The following is a 19,523-nucleotide window of genomic DNA, read 5'->3' on the forward strand; positions in this document are numbered from 1 at the left end:
AACGAGAAAAGAATAAGAAAAGAAAACTAAAGGGGAAAAGCGACCAACAACCTCTGAGTCATATACATTTGAGAACTTTTAACAATACGGATTCGATCGTGAATCTATTCGCACGGTGATTGTTCTACACCCTAACAGCTGTTTATACAACTATTAGTCGTTTATACACCTGCAACGCCAAAAGCGATAAGCCATAGGCGAAAAGCGATAGGAGATTCCAAGACACAAGAGTAGCTGGAATGACTTGCTTTTCTGCTTGCTATTCCAGTCGTCAAGAACAGGGGCCTCCGTGTTGAAACTGATTCAATGTTTTTTGTATTGAACGAAACCAAGAGAAAATGAACCAAGAGAAGGAATTCCCGTGCCCCATCATGTGCACACTTTGATGCTATTTTTAGAATCATTGATGCTATTTTTAACTCGTTACCATACCCACGCGATAATCATGCTTCCCTTTAATGCCTCGTTTTTGAACACGAAAAGCGCCATATTTCGTTTCGTCCACGACAAAAACACAGACTTTTGTTTACTGCAAGACTGGAAGACGCCTACCCTCAAGAAATCAACCAATCAGGTTCTTCGCTCAAAATATCTCAGAGCTAAAAATAGCATCAAACTGTGCACATGATGGCTACAAGGCTATATAGGTAGGATTCCTTCTCTCAGTTCATATTCTCTTGACGAAACCATTTCCATGTCGGAATGACATATCGCGTATCGCCTTTGGCGATGACAACGCTTATTGAAAAAAGTGACACGATACCAGCTACAGAGTATTATCATGCCAGTCATTCCATGCTTTCTTTATCCTATTGGAGAAGGCACGAAATTTAGTTTTAGGCCCCGTCCACACGTATCCGCAAATTTTTGTATCCGCAAATTTATTATTCTTGGGGTCCCCGGGTGCGCGTTACGTCATAGCCTGATAACGATAATAATAATAATACTTTGAGAATATAGCTATTGCATAAACATTGACCTAGACTTTCCCCAAGTCGACCTCTCTTGTCTCCGAGGAGTTCAGTTTCTATTCGAGCAAATTTGAAGCGGCAAGGACTTTGAGAAAGTCTAACCCTTTTGAAATCATTTGATGATTTAAAAAACCCTCACGCCTAACTCAATATTTTCAGTATTGATTCTGCCTAAATGGTAAAATATTTTTTATTTCATTTGAGGTAACCATTGTTAAGATATCAAAGCTCGTTAACTTCTCTTGTTAGATCAACCAACATGGCGGCCGTTTCATTGTTATTTGTATCTGAAGGAATTTTGATTCATGCATAGTGCACCCAATGAATTCAATGTGGGCGCTTTCTCACCGATATTTCAGCCCGAATAAGGTAAAAATCAAACATCGACTATTTTTCACTAATGACCCAAGGCGGCAAATGTCGAACTATCCATGCACCGAACTCATTAAAAACAATGGATATCAGGTGATAATGAGGTGGCATTCTTTGATGTAATTAAGTTCGGTGCATGGGAAGTTCGACGTTTGCCCTAGGCCTATAACTGCACTAGTTTAATAATAACAATGATATTCAATTGCACTATTTCACTATGATATCACATCAAAACAATCTCTTGTTTAAACGCAAAGGATCATGGTCGTCGGACGGGGTCAAATCAACGCAAAATTGTTCTAAAACTCGTATCAATCCACGAAGAGAAGTAGAATAGCCAGCAAACGCTCAGAATATTTTTTAGTACATATTAACACATATTATATCTGAAAACCAGGCCATTTTAGATTAAACTGTTTCACTAGGAGCAAATTTTGTTGAATTTTCTATTGGATTCGGCGATTCTATCCCCCACATAAACAAGCAGTGACGTCATAGTGAAATAGGGCAATTAAAACGTGAATAGGGACCGTTTCGTATTCATTATTCATCGCGTCTGAATTTTAAACAATTTATATTTTAAAGATATGAATAATGTTTTGTGATAGCAAACTTTTTGTCGGCAAAAAAATGTCGAGCTCCAGAATAGGTCACGGGTTCGGCTGTTTTAAAGATGTGGCAACTAATTTGAATAACTATTGTTCTTGACTGGCTAGCCTCGTATTCACGTGGAAACATTAAAGCGTTTTCACATGTATAAAGAGAAACTAGATAGTGCACCCATGTAATTCATCAAAAAAAAAATGTTAAAAAAAATTAAAAATCATTTATACTGCAGAATCAAAAGGATTCTCCTACGATGTTAAAGCAACAATAGGATCTTTAGCTTTAAATAAATATTTACAAAGTCAAATAGATTCCTTTCATTTTTCTATTGTTCCTGTCTTTATCATTGTACTCAAACTTTTACTATAAAAAGATTCATTTGCAAACGGCAAACGTTCTAGAATAATTAAACGAACATACGTTCAAAAAATAGTTATGGAAATATTTACAGGATAATAAAAATCTTTTTTAGTCTTTTGCAGAGGATATCTGAATTTTTGAAGAAACCGTTTATATAGAAAATTCCGAGGAATAGATAAAAGGCTTTAAAAAAAATTCTATCCAAACGTCGTGATAAATTAAATTAAGAATTCAAATAATTATCGAAATAATAACATAAAACAAACAGAAAAAAAACGCGGTGGTCAAGAGTAGAAAAGCTTTCAATTCGAAAAAAATAATTTCAAAATTTCAAATCAGAGACAAAAATTGAAATTTTAACTAAAATAAAGAATGTTTAATTTATAAAAAGCAATATCCACTGTGTAAAGTTATGAGTCCTAAACTAGTTTAATTTATTGAACTTGAGTGCCGGATTTTTTTTTACTAAAATATTTCGATAAAGTCAGAAAATAATCACAGTTGAAGAAACGTCCTTGTTTACATTTTTCTTCGATAACATATTTCAAGCCTCACACAAACAGCAAATTATTTTTAATATTAAGATTTTTTTTCCTATCTAATTCTTTTTCCTTCAGTTCTATTTATTTTTGTTTTTGCATAAAGTAAATTTTGTTAAAATGCATCGATGACAAACATTTAACTGATGATGTACTGCAGTAGCGTCCAGGTCTACTGACGGCATTTATTTGTTTAAGAGGAAATTTTTGTGAATAATATGCAATAATGGCAAAAAGCGCCAAAAACTAGACCTTCGTATGAGTTTTGATCCCAATTTTCGTTTTGGGTTAGCACTCAAAACCTTTTCTAAACAGTTAGAAACTAATGTACTATGATATTATTTTCAATTGTACAAAGATGTTTAGTTGTATTTGTGTTAGAATTACATAGCTTTGCCAGTCTTTTTTATAGAAAATATATTTGAAATTAGCAAATTAAGGCCTAAACCTCATTTTCGAATAAAATTTTTGCTTTCTGAATAAACGCAGCCATATATTCATTTCTTCTTAATTTCTTTCCTTCTCTCCTTCCAAACTTTCTTATCTTCCCTTTCTCTTTCTGCCTTTCCTCTTTTCCTTTCTTCCGCACACTGCTCGTGCTACAAAGTTTTGGTCAATTCAATATCAAAGAATAACGCATCGCGATTACGCATTCATGCGGTCTTATATATATGATTGATCAAGTATGATCGATGACCGGGGCTTCAAGAGGTGGTGGTCAGCCAAGCAACACTAACTCCGATTTTCGAAGCTAGATTATGAAAACGCAAATTCAAAACGCACCAAACTTTGACTGTTCTTTTGAAACGAAAAAAAAAACAGTATAAAAAATATCAGGAATTGAGTTCTAAAATCAGCAAAGCGCAAATTCACGTTGCTTGGGAAAGTAATATATAATTTTCTAGCCGATAAAAGGCAAAAGAAAAATACAACAAATGTTTCGCAAAAAATGTTTCGATTAAGAATTTCATAGCCATAGATTTTATAAGACCTCTAATAATTGAAAAACTGTTTTCATTGAAAATAATCTATAATGACTAATAATAGAAAATAACAAGATGTAAATGTCATAGGACGAAAATGATTACTTTATTATTAACCTCAAAAATATAATATAAAAGCTGCTTTTGTCTTTGAAGAACTATCTTCCAAATAAGTCCTCAAGAAAAATGATAAATTGTCTTTTGTTTCACGATAAAAAGCGCACGAATTGGCCATAATCGCGTCCAATATTTGAACTGGAAGACAATTATTAATGCAATGCTATAATGATAATATATGTCTATTTAATCTAACGACCTTAAATGGCATCGTTCCGAGTCTTCTTGACATGGACTTAATCGAGCGAGGCAGTTTTCACGTTCTAACTTTTACTTCCAACAACTAGAACAAAGTCCTTGCAGCTTGGTGAACTTCTTATCAAAAATTATCTCAAAGACTTCAATCTTTTTACTAATATCTCAGGAAAGTAAAAGGAGGAAGTTACTGCTAATCATTTGGTGAGTTTTGAAACTTTTGAAACTTGGTTGCATAATTAAATGTTGTTACTCAAAATATAATGTTATCAAAATGTAGTTGCGCATTTGAAAAATCTGTTTCGACGCGATCAAATTTGTTTGAGGAAAAAAACGTATAAATAACTTAACTTAACCAAAAACTCCTTATTGCATCAAATTTATTTTAAAAAGAAGTTGGAGCAATGAATTTTCGTACTATCAATATCATCATTGTAATAAACTGCCCTCGTAATCATTAGTATAGAGTACAGGTTCGATATTTTCTTGTTTTAGAATACTTTCATTTTCCTTGCTTAAATCATTAAAGACTTAAGCCAAAATTCCCAGGAGCTTTGTTATTGAACAAGGAATTCCGCTGTAATTAATATTGTCCGTGTGCTAGCTTAGCAGAGGCAATACATAAATGTTTTTTCGAGCAACTTTGCAAATGGATAAAATATAAAATTAATTTTTATTTGTCTGTCAGCAACAGCTGTTTTTCGCTGTCCGTATTTAAAATTAAAGTAGTCGGAGACTCCGACCCAACAACAGCCTACTCGAGGTAAACCACAACGAAACCAGAAATGTAGGCATCAATTCAGTGAGTTTGCTCATGACATTTTGTAAAAATAGTCTCCCTCACAGTTCCCTGCACCATCTTGAAAGGTAGCCGTGCCTTTGCATCGAAGCGAGACGAACGGTTAGCTTGCAATGATGGAGACCTTTTTTTAACACCTTGGACAATTATTCACATGTCTCTATCATTGCAAGCTCACCGTTCGTATCGCTTCGATGCAAAGGCACGGCTACCTTTCAAGATGGCGCAGGCAACTTTGAAAGGGACTATTGAAGCATTGCCAAAATGATTGATAAAAGCTTAATTGCTTACTATCAATCACGTGACTTTTTGGAGTTGACTGGGGGGCAACTAGCGGATGCTAAGTCAAAACATATCAAAATAAGTCCTCAAACTATTGTATTTGACTATTTTCACGACATCAAACCAGAAAACAAGAGATCAAAACAACCTCCAGGATTCTACAAGCCATCAAAAAAGAGCTATTACCGGAAGTGACGTCTATTGATAGCAACCTATTACGCTTTCATCAAGCGACGCATGTGCAGTTGAGGTACGAAAATCGCCAAATGAATCGTCAGTAAAACCTGCGTTCCTTTTGCATTATTTTTTGTTTTTTTCACATGAAAAACATGCTACATGATCTTACATGGTTAAACAAAATAATCAAGATTCGGTCCGAAGCCACGGCGTTTGATCATCTAATGAACAGATGAAAAGATATTGGTCTCAAAATTATTCCTAATGATTCGTGCAATCACATAATTTGGATTATAATGCAATGACTATCATCGTAACAATGATGTAAAAAAAAATGAGATGGATTTCACTACTATTGGGTTGAGGCTGACTTGAGTGCCAACAAAGTATTAGGTCCACCACTACAAATGCAAAGCAAAAAACGTTAACTTAAACGCATTCAAGTATTTAGCTTATATTTGCAGTTTAGTAAAGAATAGTCCAAATTTGGCTACCTTTGGCAAATTGTCTTCGGTTTTTCTTTTGCAGTGAATCTAAGATAGATTGGTCTACGATAAGGCATTTTACATAACTTAGCGCTTTGGAAAGGTTAATCACAATTTCTAAAAAAAATTTCTATTTCGATACCTTATTTTACTTTCAGGTGGAAGGCTAAACATTTTACCGCGAAGATTCCAGTCGTTTGCAGCATAATAAAACATATATGGCTGACATGTGGAGGTTCTCTTCTTGAAGGAGATAAATTAAGCGGAAAGTCCTCGAGGTCAGTTTTAATGGAGACCACTACCCCAAGATACACCAGCGAAGCTTCGAAGGATGACATACATGGAGTACCAAAGAGCATTGAACATTCCACTGTGAGCAAACCAGCTAAGATTGGATTCCAATATGAAGACATCAAATCCTTCCGAGAGAGACAGAAGATTGAAGGAGACCGTCTACACTTGCATAGAGGAAGTCTTAGCGGTAATATTGTGGGGACAGTGAAAAAAGGAGATCTTGGGGCTATTTCAACGGCCGACAGCGGATATTCCAGTGAAATTGCAGCTGATACTTATGCAAATGTGACCAGCGAAATTGACTGCAGAGCTGACATTAAAGACTCAAAATCTTCCAATACTCCTGTCAGCAGTGCCAGAATAGACGGAAAAGATGATTTGCCAAGAAGACCGAGCTATGACTGGCAGGACAGCAAGAGGGCAAGTGAACAAGCAATAGACAGGTTGCTGGACACAACGCGTAGACATTCAGTAGATTCTAATCTCGATAAAAAAACTCGCTATGAAACACAATACGCTACCCTTGATCACTCGCATTTCAAGCCCACTCCTTTTATTGGCAGGAATGTTGAAGACAATCATATCTACGCTGTCCCCATAAAGAAATCAGGAAAAACTAAAACAGATTCCCTTCATCCAGAAGGTCAATGACCAGCGAGAAGGGGAGGGTTACCGATAAAACAAAGCCAGCGTATCCTCCCTACAAACCAAGCTCCACCAGTCACAAACCAGAAGAGGTCCCAAGAGAAGGAATTTATGACAAGCTAAGAAGAGGAAGTGGTCCTGAGATACCGAGTTCAGGATTACATATCCCAAAGCATGACAACCGACGCGGCTCCATCGAAGGTCTGGATGAGGACTGTATACGAACGGCCCTATCTATCCTCAGGTCCAGATGCACGTCTTTCAAAAGGATTAGACAGTCCAGTGCCAATGTCTGACCATTTTGGACTACCTCTGGATAAGTACGACAAGCCGATTCCACTACATGGAAAGACAAAAGAGCCTGTCAAAAACCGCGAAGATATGATTCATGGTAGAGACATCGTGAGTAAATACCCAGAGAGACCACATGTTGAGCGGCCAAGAGGTTATGACTTATCTGACTTCACGGCAGACGAACATACTAATGTGACAGAAACAACAAGAGCCCCTATCATGCAAAGACGTTTCGTGTCACGCAGTGGTGAGGTCATTAAGGACGAGGTTAAACGTCACGATGAGATAGGTCATGGTGGACAGAATGTAATAGAGGGGATTGAAGGGACGCATATCCGTCCAGAAGTGCCTACAAGAGTCCACCGATATCCTGCAGCTAGAGAGGAGCTCGTCAAAGATGGCTTAAAAACAGATTCCGATTCTTCAAAGATTGAAGATGTCAGACGATTGCGTGACAGTAAGGAATCAACCACAGATGTAAATGACCAGCATCTGGACATGGGTAAGGTTTACTAGTTGCTTAGCGTATAGAGCTTAGTTTATTTATGACGTATTTCCAGGTCCAATTGCTAACAAAAACTGCGAAAATTATTTTTTTATTGAGTTATACCATTACCTGAAACAATTAGAACTTTGAACAACAAATCCTGCCATGAAGAAAAAGTAAGACAAATCTTTATAGACCTCCTCAGTCCTTTGTTTATACGAGTAACGTCACATTTAGGGACTGGGGGGACTGATTACGTATTGTTTCGTATGCTTCGTCGCTCGAACCGTACCCTCACGTGACCACGACCTCTATTTTAGAATATTAACCTGTGCTTATCGTCTGTATAACTTTTTGGTCTTTTGTGTTACAGTAGAGTACACGTACGAGAGCTTAAGAAAAAGAACTTTTGAGATTGAACAATTTAACAAGGGGAAAAAATGAAAGCGCTAGTGTTTCGTTGTCATACGAGAACGACAGAAAAACATTTGTTCGTGCTTGTAATCTGTACGCAAATTAGCCAAAAATCTTCTTCGTGTTGGTTTTTTACAAGTTAGCCTTCCACATGCCCATGAACTCAGCAATTACTCATCTTATAGTACACTCAACAAAATTACTCGACTGTGATTGGTCGAGAGGAGTACAATTATAGCGTTAATTGTACTCCTTAGGAGTACCGAATTAAGTCGCTTTGGAAACACGGCCAAAACAATGTCAACAGCGGCAAAGAAAAAAAAAAAAAAAAGCCGTAAAAACTAATAAGAACTAAACTTTTTTGTGCATTTCAGTTGCGCGAAATCGGCCGCCAAATATACAAAGATGAACGGCGTCGCTTCGCATTTTTTACTGAATTTTTGTTGAGTGAACTATAAACAAAAAATCGCACGATCTTCTCGTAAAGGCTCGTGCAATTACAAGAACTTTCAAAACATTACTCGTGTCTATTAATTTCCAAATTGTACTCGAGATCGTGCGATTTCCTATACAAAACTTCAAAGTCAGTTCTTGAAACTTATTCTATCCGCCATCCATTTCGTCTTTGAATACAATTACCTTTCAAAAAAGAACTTTCAAATCTTTTTGGTACAGTATCTGATCTTGTCTTTTGCAAAAGTCTGGTGCTCAACTCTTTGACATGAAAACATGAAAGTTTATGAAAACCAGCATTTTTTTTCATACTGAAACACCCAAGATTGAAACCTTGAAAAAAGTGGTCTAATGCACACATGCGTAAACCTTTCCCCTGTATTTTCGCTATAGAATAGTGCCATTATGATATCTACAGGTACTTTTTTTTAATCCAATGGAAATTTCTCCAATTTCTTCTCATTGGATGTTAAAAAAAGGCTTCTGTAAAATGCCTCCTATAAAAATGTTTCTTATGAAATAGCGTCCCACATAGGAAAGATTGTCTATTGATATTTAGACATCGGCGGTTCAAACGAATTTCTGGGCATGCTGTTCATAGCAAGGGGTTAATCGTATGCGGTCTAGGGGACGACTAACCTCTCCCTCAGGCTTGGGCCGAGCTTCCTGATCAGTCTGTAAGTCCTCGGATAGCGGTGTCGGGGTCGAAATCTTCGGCGTAGCCGTAAATGCTTCGCGCTGCCATACGACGGTTCAGCACTCGATGTCTGGAAGTATGGTCCTAAAATACTCTATAAGTTTTGAAATATTAATGTTTATGTAGTAACCAGATAACAAAAAAAGAAAAGAAAAGCTTTCTAGGTAACCAAATCCTCAAAACGTGGTTTCCACTTATTTTAAAAAAACGTTGTCGGTCCGAGATCTGAAAGTGGGCAATCTGAGACTAAAGGAATTTTTATGCTTTTATGTTTTCTGGTTAAAATACGAAAAAATCAAATTTCTAACTCAAAAGGTCATGCCTCATATTCGAATCTAAAAGGAAACTCAATCGTGTTGCTATGAGAGTACATTAAAATTTGCATCGTGCTGCTCGTCTCAGGTTTAAGATTTTAGATCTCCGTCCGACAACGTTTTTTGAAACAGTTGTAAAATGCCATAATAAATCGGAAGGGGTAAGGTGTAGTTCCTAATTCCTAAGACATCCATACAGGTAACATGCAATGGTGGAATGCCAATGCTACAGAAGGTGTGGAACAAATCTTGGGTGTACGTGGCTCAAGCAAGGAAACGAGCACCATCTTGGCTACCTATGATGAAGGTACAAAACCAACAGCATGGACATGGGTCCAGACGTCGCAAACGGAGAAAACCCATCCTCTCACGCGTTCGTCAAGCGATGTTTATGTTGATGAAATTGACAATGGAAAAGTGGAGCTGTTAGTCCGTGTGCAAGATGAGGAATCTCAAGACCCGTAAGTAATCTATTTTTTAAATTTTATAACAAGGAAAAAAAGTATATTTTCAAAATCACTTATATGTGAACAGTGTAGTAGTATGGTCGCAGTATTTTTGTATGTGGTATTCTCTTTTCAGAGACATAAACAAATATTCAAATATTTTGGTTGACTTGAGCAAAAGATTTGGTCTTGGATCTTTTCTCCTGCCAACATGGCGGGCTACGTCTTTTGTGCTTATATTTTGATCCATAAAACAGTTAATTATGTACGAAAAAATGGAAAAAATGCGTTACTGACTAACAACGAGAACAGGGTGCAGTACGTTGGTCCAACCCATCGGAATTTGGAATATTTGTGAGACAAAGCATAAAATACGTAGCTAAGATCAATTAATTGAAATGATTTTTTTCTTCAATGACAGTCGATACGTAGCCATTCGTCCGGGTCCAGTTGAGAAAGCAATTATCGTTCATCATGTTGTTGAAAGCGAAGTACCTTACACCAGGAACCTGCGCGTAGAAGGAAAGCAAGGGGAAGGTTTGCAAGTCAAGAATGGAGTTGTGCAAATGAATATGAAAGATTTGACTCCAGAAGCGAGGTAAAATATCTATTAAACACCTAAGGCGCAATTACAGGGGGTAACAGTGTTGCGACACAAGCTGCAAGAGTGTTTACACGGTGCAACGGAGACGCAATCGTTAGCAAAAGTAGAAACGAATTCTATTTTTTGCAACAATTGCTAAAACTTGTCTTGCAACATTGTTTTCAAATTGCGTTGTAGGTTTCACACTGCAATGCTATATTTAACTGGTGTTGCAACGCCGTCGCGAGACAAGTTGCAGAGAAAATTGCTCCGTGAAGCGCGCCTTTAAGAAACAGAACATTTATCGAACTCAGCGCGGAAGGAAGGTGGGGCAGTGAGGCTAAAATTCCCCCACTTTTTCCCATACTAGTCTCACATTTAGCCCCCCCTCCCCTCCCCACCACCACTTTTTAGGTTGCCCAGCGACCCCTGGCTATCTTTGCATGGATATATAGTCTTTTCGTTGCTCTAGTAATGAAGTAAAGAAATAATGTCTGCGCATGGCGTATCAAATATTTCTACCCGTCTGATAGTACTAGTCTATTAGAGACTTTAAGATCGGCAGATTTGAATTGATAATTTAACTTTATAATGCTTTATTTATGCTCTATTTTCTTTACAGAGAAGCATGGGTACAAATCATGGGCATAGAAGATAGGAATTTTGAGGTAACTGAAGTGAAATAAACAAATAATAAATGAAAAAATAGTTTTAATAAGTTGGTCGGTTGGTTGCCTGTTTACCTGGTCGATTGGGTGGATGGTTGGTTGGCTGGTTACCTGGTCGACTGGCTGGTTGGCTGGTTGGCTGGTTGGCTGGTTGGCTGGTTGGCTGGTTGGCTGGTTACCTGGTCGACTGCGTGGCTGGTTGGTTGATTGATTGGTTGGTCAGTTTTTTAATTGGTTTGGTCGGTGGTTTGGTGGGTTGCTTGGTTATTTGATGCACTTGCGAAGTAGCGAGTAGCAAATTAGTGAAGTGTTGAATAGAGGACTCGTAGATAGTTGAATTCCTACAATGGGACGTCCTTCATTCGAGGGTAATGTGAAATGACGGGTTACTCATTCACTCATTCCAAAATAATCATAATAGCTTTACCTTCAGGAATATCAAACATTCGAGATCCCCGTCAAATTCGACAACAAACCTCTTCGTGTAAAGAGTAAAGAAGATATTTATGCTGTGCCAATAAAGAAAAATAAAAGAAAACCACTGTCAACTCCATCAGTAAAGGTAAAAACTACATGCGACTGCTGAATATAAGATTCCAAACCCTATGCTATAAATACAGAAGCGCCCTAAGGCTGGAAACGGCGCCTAAATGGCAACCATGATGATGATGTTCCGTTGTGTGATACACTGCTCGCGAAGAGACCTCCTCGGCTTGGGAGTAATGTTTTTTTTTCCACTTCAGGCCAAGTCATTCCCTAGAGTATCATTCCTTTGTTTAACGGTTGTACATGAGAAGACACGTGACTATGGATACAACTGAAACAAAGAATTTTCTATATTCTCAAGGGGAGATAACTAGCTAAAAACTAGTGTGAGCTGCGTCGGTGTTTCAAATGAAACAGTAATGATAAAAGGGTAAATTATGCACCGTGAATATATGGAAAAATTTACTGACGTTTCGGACGCTAGTCCTTCGTCCACTCCACTCCACTCCACAAAGGACTAGCGTCCGAAACGTCAGCAAGTTTTTTCAGCTTCTCACGGTACATAACATTAATTTACCCTTTTATCATTACTATCCTCAAGGGAATAACACGTGGTCTGAAATGGGAAAAGCGCAAGTAACCGCTTAACAACAAGAAGTATTTGTCTACCATTCTTCGACTTACGTTACTCTTCTTTGTATTTCGTTTACCAGATTGATGAAGTCGGGGAGGAAAAGCAACTGGAAGAGAAGAAAAGCGGTGGCTTTGATAAGAAAAAGAAAGAAACTGATACTGAGAAAAAGAGAAGGGAGTTAAAGCTGAAGAAACTTGATGCGGAGAAGAAGAAAAAAGAAGAGATGGAAAAGAAGAAGAAGAAAGAAGAGATGGAAAAGAAGAAAAAACGAGAAGAGATGGAAAAGAAGAAAAGACAAGAAGAGACGGAAAAGAAGAAAAAACGAGAAGAGATGAAAAAGAAGAAAAAACTAGAAGACATAGAAAAGAAGAAAAGACAAGAAGAGATGGTAAGGAAGAGAGAAGACCAAGAAAAGAAGAAGAAAGAAGAAAAATTAAAACGGGAGAAAGAAAGAGAAGATGAAAAGAGAAAAGAGATAAAAATAGAAAGAAAAAGGACAGAACAACAGAAGAAAAATGAAGTTGGATCAGTAACAAAGGAAGAAGTTTCAGTCGTAAAGGGAGAAATGTCCCCTCCGGTAAACCGGTCAACGAAACCAACACCAAACGTGTTAACGGAGATCTACGCGCAGGAGATAAGAAGACACTCTGATGTTGTTGATGCTGGAAAGGTAGGCCATCAATAGAATGGATCTAATCCACCTAAAACTAATCATGTCAGATTTATTACATGTCTCTCTCTTGAGAATGAGATTTTTTGTTTGAGTTGTATCCATATTCACGTGTTTTTTCTTGTGAAACCACACGTGGAAATCACACGTGGTCTGAAATGGGTTTCAAAAAAGGTTTCGTTCGTTTCGCTTCGATGCAAAGGCACGGCCACCTTTCAAGATCGCGCAGGGAACTGTGAAAGGGACTATTGGGAGCCAACGTCTTTTTGCTTTGCCCTTTTAATTTTTTCTTCATGCTCTTTCCAAAGTTTCAAGGTGATAGCTGTACACCAAAGAAGACTAGCCCGTTTGCGATGACTGGCAAAACAGTGACACCAAGAGCGCAGAGCGCACGAGCCAGGATGCCATCCAATACTCAAGGCCAAAATTCTACAATTGTACATGTGGGTTGCAGATATATTTTCCTAGTTGTTTAATTTCTTTCTCTTGTTTTTCCTTCGTTTTCGATTCTCTTTCATTTTTTGGATGTTGTCCACAATGAGAAAATGACGAGAGTAATATTAATAATAACAGGGACGTAGTAAGGGGAGGGGACGAGGCAACCGATATTTTTGACTATCCTGTTTACTCGCTCGTCACACAAAGCCAAGATACATACAGTTTTGAAGCTGCTCAGTTTTCATACTGCCTCTACAACGCTATCTAATCTATCCAAGCTTTTTCACCTGTTAGCCGTTCTCCTAGCTTGTTCCCTCCAGAAGAGTATGCCCCCCCCCCCCCCCCCCCACCCTACCCGGTGATAAGTGTTCCCTTAAGGGTTAAAAATATTTTCTGTGTGAACCGTTTAGGGGTCTCGAGTTAAGAATCAATTACATAACTTGTCTTCGTATTTTGTAGGGTCAATTATTTTAAAAGATTTGCTTAGCCTCCAACGACTTGAGCAAAGGGAGTTACCCCCTCCCGGAGTCTGCCTTGCTATGGCCCTGTGATAATGATGATATCGTCTCTTCATATGTACGAAGTTTCCACTGTTTTTCTTAATTCTTAATTTAGATTGAAGAACGATGGAGCAATCAAACAAGACAAGCGAGTCCATCTGTGAAAGTAGTTAAATGTGTCAGTGTAACACAATGCGGTAAGACTCGTCCATACTGCGCAGACCAAACAAACGCCATTAAACACAAGGTATCCTCACTCTTTGTATGGATAGACAATTGATAGATCGTCAATAGATCTAGACCTGTTTCGATTTCCAAATTACCTCTGTGTTTCTTGATTATAGACTCATTTACTCAGGCTAAGCCTCGATTTTGTGAAGAATATCACGTTTTCCAGTCAAGGTCCGTCAAGTTTCAAAGTGTTTGTATTGTTGAACTTGTGCATTCTTTACTTTGCCGTTGGTATTTGCGAGTAATTAGACACTGATTCGAGGCTTAGCCTGAGAAAATGCGTCTGTAATCAAGAAACACAGCGGCAATTTGGAACTCGAAAAGGGTCTATTTTCCAAGCAATCGCTTTTGATTTAGAAGCAAGTGTTCTTACATTGCGTTAAATAGTCTTCGCCTTGAAGTAGATTTTGATGGACTCCAATCAAGGCGATTACACAACAACATAACATTTCCATATTAACATTTTATAGGGTGGGAAGCTTCTCTTTCTTTCTTTTTTTTTTTTTTTTGTTTTTTTTTTTTTGTTTTTTTTCATTGTTTCTTTTCCTCGCATTTATTTTAGTTTTATATTTAAAAATAAGAATCCGCATGGAGCTCAGGCACCAAGTTAATTTGACTTTCTAACTGAAGTGTGTTTTGGTTTTATAGAGCGGAAGCTTGCAAAGAAGAAGCGGAAGTTCTATTGCCGTGCCGTTTAGAGGAGGTGCATCAAAACAGACTAATGGCAACGTCCAGGTCACCAGCAACCAAACCGTACTGAATCAGAAGCCTCCAGAACAGGTGTGGAAATAATAGAATAAACCAAAGCTTATTTCCGTTTTGCCTCAGTCTACGTATAACCTTAGGAGGAATAGCAACGGCACAATGTTTAACCAACCTAAAAATCAATCCGCGCCCAAGCTTCGGAATGTACTTAACTTCCTTTAGACCTCAGGAATAGATTGTACCCTGAATCAACCTCTGGGCTGATCTACGTCAGGGCATGACTAACTCACAGATAGAACCCTGAAACAACTTCTGGGCTAATCAAAGTCAGGGCAAGACTAACTCACAGAATAAATTCTGAATCAACCTATGGGCTGATCTAAGTTAGGGCATGGCTAACTCACAGAATAAATTCTGAATCAACCTATGGGTTGATCTAAGTCAGGGCATAGCTAACTCACAGAATAAATTCTGAATCAACCTATGGGTTGATCTAAGTCAGGGCATGGCTAACTCACAGAATAAATTCTGAATCAACCTATGGGCTGATCTAAGTCAGGGCATAGCTAACTCACAGAATAAATTCTGAATCAACCTATGGGTTGATCTAAGTCAGGGCAAGGCTAACTCACAGAATAAATTCTGAATCAACCTATGGGTTGATCTAAGTCAGGGCATGGCTAACTCACAGAATAAATTCTGAATCAACCTATGGGTTGATCTAAGTCAGGGCAAGGCTAACTCACAGAATAAATTCTGAATCAACCTATGGGTTGATCTAAGTCAGGGCAAGGCTAACTCACAGAATAAATTCTGAATCAACCTATGGGTTGATCTAAGTTAGGGCAAGGCTAACTCACAGAATAAATTCTGAATCAACCTATGGGTTGATCTAAGTCAGGGCATGACTAACTCACAGATAGAACCATGAAACAACTTCTGGGCTGATCAAAGTCAGGGCAAGGCTAACTCACAGAATAAATTCTGAATCAACCTATGGGTTGATCTAAGTTAGGGCATGGCTAACTCACAGATCAAACCCTGAAACAACCTCTGGGCTGATCTAAGTCAGGGCATGGCTAACTCACAGAATAAATTCTGAATCAACCTCTGGGCTGATCTAAGTCAGGGCATGGCTAACTCACAGAATAAATTCTGAATCAACCTATGGGTTGATCTAAGTCAGATCAGGGCACGGCTAACTCACAAATTGAACACTGAATCAACCTCTGCGCTGATCTAAATCAAAGCACAGCTAACTCAGATCAATTTTGAATTTAATGTCTTACTATAGAACATCAGACAGACCACAGTCCAAGAATCTCACTTCTACAGAACCGAGACTCACGTTAACGGTGATGACGGAAGATCAAACGCTCTTTCATCCCACATTGAAGCAGGACAAGTTGGACCAGGGCATAGTGTCGGGATACAACATATTGGAGCAGGGCAAATTGGAGTTGAGCGTGTTGGTGGAAGACAAGAACATGTAGGAGCGGGCAACATTGATGTGGACCAAGGTTTAACAGGACATGCTGGAGCTGAAAACGTTGGATTACAGCACCTTGGAGCTGGACATTTGGGGGCTGAGTATGTTGATGAACAGCATCTAGATTCTAATCACGTTGAAATGCACCACGTCAGTGAAGGGCATGTTGGAGGACAGCCTGTCCGTGGAGGACATGTTGGATATGGATACGTTGGAGTAGAGCATGTTGATGGAGCACAAGCAGTTGCTGAACGCGTTGAAGTGCACAACGTCCGTGGAGGACATGTTGGAGTACAGCCTGCCCGTGGAGGGCATGTTGGACCTCAACATGTTGGAGTAGAGCATGTTGGTATAAGTCAAGGACAGGTTGGAGCCGGGCACTTAAGATCTGTTGTGCTTCATAACATGCCAACTGCGAGTAACACAGACTTCAGGTAAAAATGTAAGGCTGGTTTGTTGTGTGGACCCCAAGCTCAGCTCCATCATCTAGGGGTTTTTTTTCTTTGCTTTTCAGTCATGAATCTGGACTTCATCAATTGCCTGATGGGTCATACGTTCAGAGAGTAAGTAGGTAATAAGAAAATTAGCGCCATTCACGGCATTGTTGTTGGCACTACAGTGTTGGCATTACAATGCATTGTGGGGCTGTTTTAGTAGACGAAATAGACGCCATCTTGAAATATGCCCCACAATGCACTGCAATGCCAACTCGACCCAGGTTCTTCCTCAAGCTCAAAATGTTATCCCACGCCATCGAAAATACAACCAATCAGGAGCCGGAGAGCTACAATGGTTCTTCAATCCGTTCAGGAATTGCTCCCTTGGTGTACATTTATTTTCAGTTCTCTACTTTCACATCCCCATAAAGCATTGCGTTTTGGGGGGGTAACCAATCAAAAAACTGTCCCAAATTGAAAGGTTTCTTCATTGAATTTATACTATACCTGCATGCTTTATCTGTACAATACTTATTATCAGTTTATTCCAAGTTATTTTTGCGTAAACAGATCATCAAGAGTTTTGGATCTTACAAAAAATGTATTGACTTACGAAAAAATGTTTAACATTTATCTCAAACGTCTTCAAGCTTCTATCTTTTTCTGTTTTTACTTCTTCATTTTATTTTTGGGATACCAAACAAGGTACAGTCAACATTGTCTGATCAGCCTTCAGCAAAATAAGTGGGTTTTTACCCTCTGGTTACCCCCCAAAGACGCAAAGGATTATGGGGATGTGAAAGTAGAGAATGGCGTGGGATTGACTTATTATATAATGCTTACATTAATTACATATCGTGGATTATCATGGGATGTCCAACTTTACAAAAAATGTGCCATTAAATTTTTTACCGGTATTTCGTGAAACCCACCAGTTTTCGCCTGAACATGTTACTAATCAAATACATCGTTGATGATTCATGACTTTTCCAAATACATTTAGGACGTTTCCTATGTAAGACGAAAAAGCTGGGGAGTTGAACATGGCCCTTCAAAAGGAGAAAGTAAATGCTAGCCTATCCTAATTATTTTGACAAGGCGGTATTTTTTCAGATCAAGAATTGTCCGCCTTGAAGTCGCAAGAAGAAGTGGGATGCAGTTGTAAATAGTTAAATCTAAAAAAGATGAAACAGAAGCAACCAATTAAGACGAACAAGCTGGGCAGTCGAGAAAGAGCCTTCAAAAGGACATAGTAAATGCTAAGCCAATTAATCGCTTGGCATAGCGGTATTTTTCAAGTGCAGATCTAGAATTGTCCTCCTTGACGACGCAAGAAGTGGGATGCAGTTGTAAATAGTTAAATCTAAAAAGATAAAACAGAAGCAACCAAGTAAGACGAACAAGCTGGGCAGTCGAAAAAGGGCCTTCAAAAGGACAAAGTAAATGCTAACCTATGCTAATTGCTTGACATAGGCGGTATTTTTGTAGATCTAGAATTGTCCGCCTTGACGATGCAAGAAGAAGTGGGATGCAGTTGTAAATAGTTAAATATAAAAAGATAAAACTAAAACAGAAGCGATCCATGCATGTAAGAACGACAGAGTAGCTTTCAGGTAATTGATCCATCACCAGTGTTATAAACTGTGCAAACGAAGGCAAAACATATAAAACCAAAAGCGTCAACGTTGAAATGGATAAGTAACTAAGGCCCCGTCCACACGTATCCGGAAATTTTTGTATCCGCAAATTATTTTTGCTGATACGAAAATGTTTGCGTCCACGCGCAGCGTAATCGAATCGTTTTCACCGTCCACACGTATCCGTTTTCGTAAAATTTGCGGATACGGACACAAAAATTTCCGGACACGTGTGGACGCAACTCGTATCCATAAAAAATAATTTGCGGATACAAAAATTTCCGGATACGTGTGGACGGGGCCTTAGATACACCTACAGCAAGAAATTAAAGCAAACATAGGGTTACCGTAGAGGGACGGCGGTACATTTCACCAAATGTAACAAAAGAGTAGATCGTAAACTCCTTTCAATTTTGAGACCGTTGAGACTCAATCTAATGCTTATAAAATATCTAAAGTATGATTTCCTTCATTTTAAAACGATTTACACCGAATTTGTTCGGTATGTCCTTGTAAGCGGTACAGTCTCCAAAAGGTTGCCCTCCTACTAAGAGGGACGGCAGTACATTTCACCAAAAATACTAAAATAACAAAAGGGTAGTTCGTAAGCCCCTTTCAACTTTGAGACCATTGAGACATTTAATGCTTATATGATAAATAAAATATGATTTCCTTTTTTTTTTTTTAAACGATTTACGACAAATTTGTTCTAAAAATAGCCGCGCGGAACTAAAAAAATGGAACGTGGGGGTGGGGGCAGTCAAAGAGGAAAAAACACTTTCTCTCCCTCTCTCCTCCCCAGTTCTTACGCTGCCATGACAAACGAAAACACTAAAGATAACATAACCAACGTAATACAAAACCATGCAGGCTATCCGATAGCTAAATCCTTATAGCTATCCAGTGGAAAAGACGATGCTGTTATCCAATAAATTTATCAACTGGATAAGATTATCCGTCTGATAGCGCTAGCCACCCTTCGTACAACCGAGCCCAGGTTTCTTAATCCTGAGATAGTATAACTTTGGAATTGTTTAATCAAAATTGAATATGTTGAGGTTTTTGAATGCAAATGAGGACCATTTTAGATCTATATTCGACTTCTTCCTTGGAGA

At 38.4% G+C, this 19,523-nt stretch overlaps 2 protein-coding genes across 6 annotated transcripts; both read left to right on the forward strand.

Annotated features, from left to right (window-relative positions):
* The first annotated feature begins 4,187 nt into the window (after nucleotides 1–4,187).
* LOC148910819 (uncharacterized) lies at nucleotides 4,188–6,831 on the forward strand. The gene is made up of 2 exons (XM_089030606.1): nucleotides 4,188–4,347; nucleotides 6,045–6,831. The coding sequence occupies exon 2, from the start codon at nucleotides 6,175–6,177 to the stop codon at nucleotides 6,829–6,831; it is 657 nt and encodes a 218-aa protein (XP_088886732.1). The 5' UTR covers nucleotides 4,188–4,347; nucleotides 6,045–6,174.
* A 163-nt stretch (nucleotides 6,832–6,994) lies between these two features.
* Nucleotides 6,995–19,085, forward strand: LOC116293516 (uncharacterized). Of its 5 annotated transcripts, none has more exons than XM_089030605.1 (13): nucleotides 6,995–7,621; nucleotides 9,684–9,945; nucleotides 10,352–10,528; nucleotides 11,136–11,181; nucleotides 11,615–11,743; nucleotides 12,381–12,971; nucleotides 13,280–13,414; nucleotides 14,025–14,156; nucleotides 14,789–14,920; nucleotides 16,140–16,768; nucleotides 16,849–16,905; nucleotides 17,775–17,806; nucleotides 17,995–19,085. In XM_089030605.1, exons 1-12 carry the CDS (start codon nucleotides 7,000–7,002, stop codon nucleotides 17,788–17,790), a joined length of 2,928 nt encoding a protein of 975 aa, XP_088886731.1. In that variant the 5' UTR covers nucleotides 6,995–6,999; the 3' UTR covers nucleotides 17,791–17,806; nucleotides 17,995–19,085. The 5 variants fall into 5 exon arrangements, 4 of the variants coding, with proteins under 4 accessions (XP_088886731.1, XP_088886727.1, XP_088886730.1 ...); XM_089030601.1 differs by having other exon boundaries at nucleotides 16,849–16,897; XR_016119874.1 differs by lacking the exon at nucleotides 17,995–19,085 and having other exon boundaries at nucleotides 16,140–16,776; nucleotides 16,849–16,897; nucleotides 17,775–17,837.
* The last annotated feature ends 438 nt before the right edge of the window (nucleotides 19,086–19,523 follow it).

This window comes from Actinia tenebrosa, unplaced genomic scaffold, assembly GCF_029948245.1.
Source record: "Actinia tenebrosa isolate PJP-AT-01 unplaced genomic scaffold, QUT_ActTen_1.0 PGA_scaffold15__27_contigs__length_11533743, whole genome shotgun sequence".
Lineage (NCBI taxonomy): Eukaryota > Metazoa > Cnidaria > Anthozoa > Actiniaria > Actiniidae > Actinia > Actinia tenebrosa.

Excerpts from the sequence above, each read along its gene's own strand:
- LOC116293516 (XM_089030601.1), top strand. The coding sequence starts at position 7,000 with ATGACAACCGACGCGGCTCCATCGAAGGTCTGGATGAGGACTGTATAC. Across the intron at positions 10,529-11,135 it reads GATTTGACTCCAGAAGCGAG|AGAAGCATGGGTACAAATCA; the intron begins GTAAAATATCTA and ends TTTTCTTTACAG. Across the intron at positions 13,415-14,024 it reads AAAATTCTACAATTGTACAT|ATTGAAGAACGATGGAGCAA; the intron begins GTGGGTTGCAGA and ends TTCTTAATTTAG.
- LOC148910819 (XM_089030606.1), top strand. The coding sequence starts at position 6,175 with ATGGAGACCACTACCCCAAGATACACCAGCGAAGCTTCGAAGGATGAC.